Below are 8,335 nucleotides of genomic sequence, written 5' to 3'. Positions count from 1 at the left end.
CAAGACCACTCCTGGGCTCCCAAGCTCTGGCTTGGGCCAAGGCCTCAGCTGCAGTGCACTGGAAGCCTACAAACTGGGGTGGGCTGGAACCCACCAAACTGGGGTTGTATCTGGTCATGTGCAGAGGGCAGCAGAACCCCTTGTCACAGAAACCAGGACCTCTGTGTCCAAGCTGCCAAGGGTGTCACTCTGACCAACCCATCTTACCCTTCTCCTTGCTGTTTGAGTTAACTCAGAAAGCATCTGCAGTGGGCCTTTCTCAGGCCCACTGGTGGGCCCTCCAGCATAGCTGGCACTTTGTTTCACTTCTCCTGCCTCACTTTTCTCCAGCCAAGACCTCCAAAGGCCAAATGGTGCTTCCCAGACCAGATGGGAAGGGGATGGGCTCAGGTTGGGCAAAAAGATTTTCTCTGGGGCTGGTGGAGTGGTTCAAGTGATAAGAGTACTGCCTAGCAAGATGAGACCCTGAGTTCAAACTCCATTACAGAAAAAAAAAAAAAAGTTTTCCATGGTGAGGGCCTCACCCTAGCCCCATAAACAGAGGATTTTTTTTATCTTTCTGAGGAGCCCTGGAGACAGGAAGATAGCACAGTGGCCCTTGCTCACTATCCCCATAAACTGAACCTAGGCTCGGTCTCCCTCTGGCTGCCTCTTCACCATGAAGCTGCCATGTTAAGGCATCCAGATGCCTCCCTTCTGCCCAGCCGGCCCCACCCAGTGCTTCATTTGTCTGTTAGGTTGGGCAGACAGTCTGAGCCTTGGTCAGTGGGTGGGTGAGCAAGGACCCAGTTCAGATGGGAAGGTTCCAGCACTCCCTTCCTCTCCTCCCCAGGCTGGCCCAAGGCAGTGATGGCTCTCAGGTATGGGATGGGGTGTTTTAGGCTGGGGAGTTCTGTTGGAAGACAATCTTTCCCATCACCTTTGGGAGGAGTGTGAGAGACGGGTCCTTCCCATGGCTGTTAGCACTGGGAGTCTGCATTGGCAGATGAATGGTGGGGTCAGGAGCCCAGAGGTGGCTCCATCTCCCTGTCCTGCTTCCCCACAGAAGTGCTTCACCTCCCTGTCCTGTGCCCCTGCTCCCTGGCACTTGTAGCCACCTGGCCTTCCCCAGAGATGCTGTCCTCATCCCGTGCCCAGCCCCACATGTGTGGTTTATGACTCTTGGTTCTGTGCTGCCCCAGCCCCTTCTCCCCTTCCTAATGCACAGGGGTGTGGCAGTGGGGAGGCGCACACCGCCTGCCTTTGATGGCTCACTGGGTGAGTGAGGGCATTGCCTGCTGGCCTAGCCTCCCTCCCTGAGGTTTGGCTCCTGCTCCCCTCCCACCCTCCTGCCCCCTGGCCAGATGGTGCAAATCACAGGCTGTGAGAGCTGGAGACCAGTTCTGCTGAGGCTATTTTAGACCTCTGCGCCCCCTTCCTCTTTTGGCTCCCCCTGGGACCCAGCCAGTGCTCAAACTGACACTGCAGGTCTCCAGGAAGACAGTAGAGGCTAGGGGACATGGAGCAGCCCCCAGGGAAGAGGCCAGGGTGGTGTCAGAGTCTGGCAAGCTCCGATTGTAGCCCACACTCCTTCACCCGGGGCCCTACCCAGGCAGCCACAGCCCCCAACCACAACTTCCTTTGGGTTTAGCCAACAGACCTAGGGCAGATGACCCCCAATTAGTACTGGCAGCTTCCCCTGCCCCACCCTCCTGCACCTCAGGGACAGCCCAGCATGTATAAACAGTGGTGGCTGCTGGAAGGGACAGCCCAGCTGAGTCCTGAACAGCAGCCCTGTGCAGCTGACAGACACCATGAGGGCCCTCATTCTGCTTGCCCTACTGGCCCTGGCCACACTCTGCCTCACTGGCTGGACAGGTGAGTATCACCAATCCCACTCAGATCTTCTCCAATGGGGCTACAAGAGGAGCATGCCATGTCTCCAACTCTTACCCTTTCCTTCTGCAATCCAGCCATCTTCCTGCAGGCTCAATCCTTTTGTCCCCAGTTCTGTCCTTGTGGAGGGACAGAGGGCAGAGCATGCTGCCAGAAGCAGGGGCAGAAGGTTGAGGCCCTAAGAAAGGACAGGGGTGAACTGGTTCCTTCCTCTTTGCAGATGCGAAGCCCAGCGGTGCAGAGTCCGGCAAAGGTTCAGGTAGGAGGCCGGGTCTGATTGTCTCCCAGGCTGCCCCTCACCATGCTCCCCTCAGCAACATCCCCCACTCTGGCTCCCTCCTGTCTGGCTGTCAAAAAAGCCACCCAGCTTCTCCCAAACTGGGAGCCACCTGATCCCCACCCCTCTGCTCCACAGCCTTTACATCCAAGCAGGAGGGCAGCGAGATGGTGAAGAGACTCAAGCGCTACCTGGACCATGGCCTGGGGTGAGAAGAAAGGAGGGGCTGGGCCAGGGTCCCCTGTCTCCAGGATGTGCTGGAGAAGAGTTGTGGTGGGGTGCTGGGGTGAGGGATGGAGCAGGATACCCCACCCCCAAGTCCCTTGTGCAGTAGGAATTGGGGGTGGACACTTTGTCTGGGGACTGATGCCATTGTGTGGGTCTTCTCAGAGCTCCAGCCCCCTACCCAGATCCCCTGGAGCCCAGGAGGGAAGTGTGTGAGCTCAACCCCAACTGTGACGAGCTGGCTGACCACATTGGCTTCCAGGAGGCCTATCAACGCTTCTATGGCACGGCCTAGGGCGTCTCCATGCGGCACAGCTCTAGCTCTGGCTCCTCGCAGGCCCTTCCCTCCCTGTCCCCACTCTGCCCTGTGAGTATGAGCACCCCAGCTGCTCCAAAATAAAGTCCAGAGGAGGAATTGGTGGGCCTGTGAGTCTGTTCAGTCTGTGGAGTGGTGACGGGGTCGAGAGGCTGTTTCACCTTCAGTCCCAGAAAACGCTACCCAAAGTCCAGTTTACTTATTTATTGTACCTGTTTTGTCCCAGAAAGCATTGGAGGTGGCCTCCTAAAGTCTAATCAGGGATCCCCCCAGCCTAAGACCCCTCACTTCAATCCACTACACCACCCAGGACAACCCAAACAGACTGGCCCAAAGGCCTGGACACCCTGAGCACACAGTGTGACTGGGACAAACTCATTTCTGTAGGCACAAAGCTGCTTGCAAACTGGGCAGGATCTGACCTTGCTGGGTGGGAGCAAATGTGTCTCTCCAGCCTATTAAGAAGCATTCAGGGTGGCCTGGGTTAGTAGCGTCAGTTCTCCCCTGGGCTGAGCAGATGTCAGGAGCCAGAATGGGGCCAGATAAAGAGCCCCCAGCATCTTTTTCACCCCTCCCTCCAACAGGCAGGGCAGCTCCAGCCTGGGCACACAGACATCTCCCCTTACAGACCCTCAGCACTTTCCCTACTCCCATCAAGAGCACCTCGGGTCCCACTCTCTCTCTGCCAATCCCACAGACAGCTCCCCTCTCCTCTACCCTCTCTCTCTCTGTCTCTCCTCAGCCACTTTTGGTTCCAGGCTCAGAAGTGCCCCCTCTTTTTCAGGCCTGGCTCTGGGTCCTCCCCAGCACTGGGGCCTGGCCTCCACCTCCAAACTAGGGTCAGGGTCTCACTGTTGTTTGTCCTGGAGTCCCCCTTCTGGTGGACCACCCTGTAGCAGAGGGCATGTACCAGGGGCCCGAAGCAGGAAGGCTGTGAAAGCAGCAATGATGAGCAGGTTTCCGGTCACTGCCAGGCCCAAAGTGACCACTGTGCCCTCCAGGCCCAGGGGGGGCTCCTGTGCTGCCAGCCAGGCTCGGCGGGATCCCATATCTGCTAGCACAGCCTCTAGCTGGAAGTGGGTGCCCAGCACTGCACAGATGTGGAAGAGCTGGTGGCTGTGGCCTAGAGGGAGCGTAGGGGCAGGTCAGGTCAATACCCATTCCCAAGACTGCCCTGACCTGACCTATAACCCAGGACAAGTCACCCATCTGGGCCTTCCACTCCCCTATAAAATACGAACAACTCCCTGAGCTAGTGAGAGGAGCAAACCTGCTGACTGCATAAAGCCCTCAGCACACCTGCTGCTAGTCTGTGGCCTGAGAAGTGAGGTGAAGATGGGCCTTAGGTGGAAAAGGGGGAGGGGACCCTCCTGTCATTCGCTGGGATACTGCATTTACCCAGCTCCCTCCCTGTGCTTTGGGACGCCACCTCCCCGACCCTTCCAACCCTTCCACGTCAACCAGGCCAGGCTAGGCCAGGCGCGGTGCTCTCACCGATGTAGTCAAAGCGCCCAGGTGCCAGCCGCTCGGGCAGGCGGGAGGCGAAGAGGAAGCCGGTGAGCAGCGCGCAGAGGAGGTGGTAGCCATGGCTGGTGCTCAGCGCCTCCCGCCCACAGTCACGGCCCCTGCCCCAGCACAGCCCGAGCTGGGAAAGGAGAAGCGGAGCTGGTGGGCAGCGTCTTTGGGAGTGAGAACGGCTGGGGGATGGTGGGGCCGAGGAGGCGCCTTACCCGGTAGAAGAGCGGGAGGTTGTCGAACAGGAAGGGATAGGTGAAGGCGGCTGTGCGAAGGGCCTTGCTGAGCCCGGGGCTCTCCAGCTCGGGGAACCTGGGCAGGGAGAAGGGCGGGTTGGTCTCCATGCCTGGTTCCAGTGGGACAAGAAGGGCAAGGGCACCCTGGGCCAAAATTGGTGCCAATGAAGCTTGGCGGCTAAGAAAGCCATTAACCCAATGGCCGCCGCTGTGAAATGGGGACAAAGACTCCTGCCTCTCAGGTGACTGGGAGAGTGTGGGGATGGTGCCAATCACTAACACTGCAAGGGCAGTGGGCCTGTCCTCTCCGGTCCCTCGCCTGGCCTTCCCATGCCCCTGGCGCAGCCTGAGAACCCACCGCGAGTAGCAGGAGAGGCCGGTGCACAGGAAGGAGTTGAGCGCGGCGGCGGGCACGAAGAGCTGGTGCAGGCGACCGTGCAGCCAGGAGGCCGGCATGGAGTAGGCGGCATAGGGGAAGGCGCAGCCTGCGGTGAGGCGGGAGCGAGCTGAGGCCGCGGCGCGCCCCTCCCTCCTCCCGCCCTCGGCCCCGCACCGCCCGCCCGGCTCACCCAGGCTGTAGAGGCTGAGCGCGCCGTAGTCCAGGAAGTAGCAGATGTGCCGCGCGCGGGGCGACATGGAGCTGAAGGTGTGCGCGCAGCACGACGCGAAGGGGTAGAGGCAGGCGGGCAGCAGGAAGACGAGCAGCGGCCAGTGGTACGGCTCGGCGCGGAAGCCCGGGCCCCCCGCCAGCGCCAGGAGGCGCCACACGAAATACCTGCGCGGACATGTGCTCAGGCGCTGCAGCCAGCGGGCCGCCCGGTCCTCTGCCCTTCTGGGGACCCCCTCTGGGCCCTCCTGGGGCCAGATCCTCCCCTCACCAGGTAGGCAGGAAGTGAGTCCAGATGTTGACTGTCTCGTTGGTCATCTGGAAGGAGCTGAGGACACAGTCCAAGGCCGAGCTGGTAGGGCGTCGGTAGCCAGACATGATGCCATCTTCCCAGAACACCTGGGGTGGTGGTGGAGGGAGAAAGAAGGGGAGTCACTGGACTCGGCCATTTGCCCTTCTTTGGAAGCTGGGTTGAAGAGGATGCGCTGCAGATCACAGATGCCCCAAAACACGAAATCCAGTCCCCATTTTAGCCACAGGACCCAATGCACACATAGCATTTAAGAAATAGAAGAGTCAGAGTGAGGGGACCACATAGGACTGGGAAGGGGACTCTGGATGGGGGCGCATTCTGGGCTCCATGGAGGGGATCACAGGCTTGTGTCTCAGAGAACAGAGGATGTCTTACACTGAAATAGAGGGATAAATTAGTTTGCAGGAGGAACTTCCCCAGCAGCTAAAGAGAAGAACCTCTGCCCCGTTCAGTCCTCTGGGGATTGGTGGGCCAAGCCCCTCACCCGGGGCACTTGGTGAACTGGAAGGAGTTGGGGCAGCTTGAGACTGAGCATGGTGGCCGGTCACCTCCACGTTGACCTGGAGACAAGAGTAGGGGAAGATCAGGGATTAACCTCCATCAACAGGCCCTTTCCACCGGTGCAGGCTAGACTTGGTCACTTGAACCCAGGATGAGCTGCCTGCACAGGCAGTGTTTATGCCAGGGGAAGCCGACTCTGCTTCCTCCTCAGGCAGTTGAAGCACAGAACCATGCCCTCCCCATGCCGGCCCTGTGGCTTTCTGTCACCCACAGTTTAGGGAGGATGATCCTCATCCCTCGCCCCGCCTTGGCCTCAGGGAGAACCCTGACTCCTGGAGGCCCCTGCAGGGGACTAAGCACCCGCCCCTACCATATTGGCCCATGGTCTTCATGAAGAGCACAGAAAACTCTCGCCCTTAGGGAGGATTCCTGGAGAAGCAGGGTAACAGCCAGAGGAGCAAGGAACAAGGGAGGTGCTGACTCCTCCCAGGTGACTGTATCTGTGCCCTTGGAGGTACTCGGGGTCCCTGCCCCACCTGAGCCCCCTGCCCCTCAACCCAGACCTTTGCGCTGCCTCCGGGTGGCCACGGCTCTGCTGCCCCGCCTGCCTCTCAGGCAGCCTCTCCTAGCACATTCCTTGGCACCAGTAGAGGGGCTGGGCCACCCAAGAGGAGGGACATCAGGACACTCCCCCCAGCCTTCCCCAGGCCAAAACTTTCCAGCAATTCCATGACCAGCCCCGCCCTCTTCCTGCTGACAGCCTTTGAGGTCCGCGTCTGCACATGTGGGCACAAGGCAAACCTGGTTCCTAGTTCCTGCACCCTATGCGAATGAGTGAAGGGCTCCCAGGGTGTCCCTTGCCCCTCCCAGGAGAGGGATGGGGAGGTCTCGCCTACTGAGTGCTACCCAGCCACTTGTGGGGGAGAGGCGAGAGGATGCTGGGGTCCATCTCCCCTCAGGGTTCTTGCCCTTGGCAGCAGAGTTTGAAGATCTCTGAGGTGGAGTGAGGTGTGTGCAGGTGTCATGGAAATGGGGAGCTAGGGCAAACACTTTACCTTGATTTCCCCAGGACTTGTCAGAGCCCCAGAAGGTGAGCTTCTTTACCCAGAGCTTGACAGGTGCTCCCCAAGCAGGTGGGTCAGTAGTCTAGGTTCCAAGGGCAGTCCCCAGCTCCTGCCAGCCAGGCTGACAGGGAGCAGAGTGGCTGGGGAGGCCAAGCCAGGCCTGGGCGGGGAGTGGGGAGACAAAAGGGAGCCAGGGAACAATCCTAGCCTTGTCTGGCCTCCAGGGAGCAGTATGGGGTGGCCCAGCCCCATTAGCAGGCAGCTCACTTGGCCTTCAGCACACAGCCAGCCCCTTCCGCATATTCCAACCTCACTGTGCTCAGACTTACTAGAACAGGGTAGTGACCCAAGGCAGGATGCAGCCCCAGTGCTGCAGGGTCCAGTCTCCTCAAACCAGTGAACTGGATTTCGGGTTCTCTCAGGACTTGAGGCTGGCTTGAACCTCAGACTCTACGGGGGCTCCAAATCCTGATTTTTGAAGACAGGACAGAAAACACCTCTCACCCTTCTCTGCTACCTCTTAGCATTGGTGCTTGGGCAGGATTGAGCAAATTGCCTTTGGTAAATGTTTGTTCAGCCACAAAGGATATATGTGCTAAGCTAACTTACCTCCACACACAATTTGAGGTGCTGACCCAAATTGCAAAAGGACAAGTGTTGCCAGGCTGGTTTCAAGCCTCACCCCCAACACTCCCCTAAGGATGACAATCCAGCTGGGAATGACAAACCCGCCCCAGCACTGTCTGGAAAATATTTTGGCTCATCACCCTTGGTAAGGCACCACCACCATCCATGGGGGTCAGTAAATATTGATCATAAAACCACTTCTAATTTTGAGGCTAGCCTGGGCTACACAGCATGACCCTGTCTCAAAAAAGAACAAGGGCTAAAAGCTGGGTGCAGCACTCAGGCCTGAAGTCCCACCTACTCAGAGGCAGAGACTGAGAGGATCTCTGTTAGAGGCCAGCCTGGGCAAAAAGTTAGCAATCAATAAAAGCTGGGTGTGGTGGCACAAGCCTGTCATTCTAGCTTCCAGGTAAGCATAAATACACTCTCCATCCAAGCTGGCATGGCATAAATACAAGACCCTATTTGAAAAATAACTAAAGCAAGAAGGGCTGGGGAAGTGGCTCAAGTAGTAGACCGCCGGCAGGCGCAAGACCGAGTTCTAACCACAGTACTGCAAAAGAAGAAAAAAAGGACTGGGAATGTTGCTCAGTGGTAGAGCAATGGCCTAGAATGCGCAAGGGCCTGAGTTTCATCCTTATCACAGCAAGGAAAAAACAAAAACAGAGTAACAACAAAAATAAAACCACCTCCAGGGCTTTCTCTCCAGTTGCCTGCTTGCTGTCTAGTCCACTTTAAAATGGCCTTTCAGAGTATGAAGCCCTGAGTTTAAACCTCAG

The 8,335-nt window shown here is 58.2% G+C and overlaps 2 protein-coding genes across 4 annotated transcripts; one reads left to right on the top strand and one right to left on the bottom strand.

The window, feature by feature from the left end:
- The first annotated feature begins 104 nt into the window (after positions 1 to 104).
- On the top strand, positions 105 to 2,792 carry Bglap (bone gamma-carboxyglutamate protein). The gene is made up of 4 exons (XM_020169829.2): positions 105 to 1,857; positions 2,096 to 2,134; positions 2,291 to 2,360; positions 2,543 to 2,792. The coding sequence occupies exons 1-4, from the start codon at positions 1,794 to 1,796 to the stop codon at positions 2,670 to 2,672; spliced, it is 303 nt and encodes a 100-aa protein (XP_020025418.1). The 5' UTR covers positions 105 to 1,793; the 3' UTR covers positions 2,673 to 2,792.
- A 90-nt stretch (positions 2,793 to 2,882) lies between these two features.
- Paqr6 (progestin and adipoQ receptor family member 6) lies at positions 2,883 to 6,525 on the bottom strand. 3 transcript variants are annotated; one of them, XM_074047867.1, is made up of 8 exons: positions 6,429 to 6,525; positions 5,849 to 5,924; positions 5,323 to 5,450; positions 5,014 to 5,219; positions 4,803 to 4,929; positions 4,424 to 4,520; positions 4,188 to 4,338; positions 2,883 to 3,816 (listed from the first exon to the last, which is right to left on the bottom strand). In XM_074047867.1, the coding sequence occupies exons 2-8, from the start codon at positions 5,897 to 5,899 to the stop codon at positions 3,542 to 3,544; spliced, it is 1,035 nt and encodes a 344-aa protein (XP_073903968.1). In that variant the 5' UTR covers positions 5,900 to 5,924; positions 6,429 to 6,525; the 3' UTR covers positions 2,883 to 3,541. The 3 variants fall into 3 exon arrangements, with proteins under 3 accessions (XP_073903968.1, XP_073903967.1, XP_073903969.1); XM_074047866.1 differs by having other exon boundaries at positions 4,803 to 5,219; XM_074047868.1 differs by lacking the exons at positions 4,188 to 4,338; positions 6,429 to 6,525 and adding an exon at positions 6,236 to 6,422.
- Positions 6,526 to 8,335: the final 1,810 nt, after the last annotated feature.

This window comes from Castor canadensis, chromosome 11 (assembly GCF_047511655.1).
Source record: "Castor canadensis chromosome 11, mCasCan1.hap1v2, whole genome shotgun sequence".
In the NCBI taxonomy this organism is placed as follows: Eukaryota; Metazoa; Chordata; class Mammalia; order Rodentia; family Castoridae; genus Castor; species Castor canadensis.
Note: the sequence above shows the minus strand (reverse complement) of the source record. Positions and strands in the feature narration are given on the sequence as shown.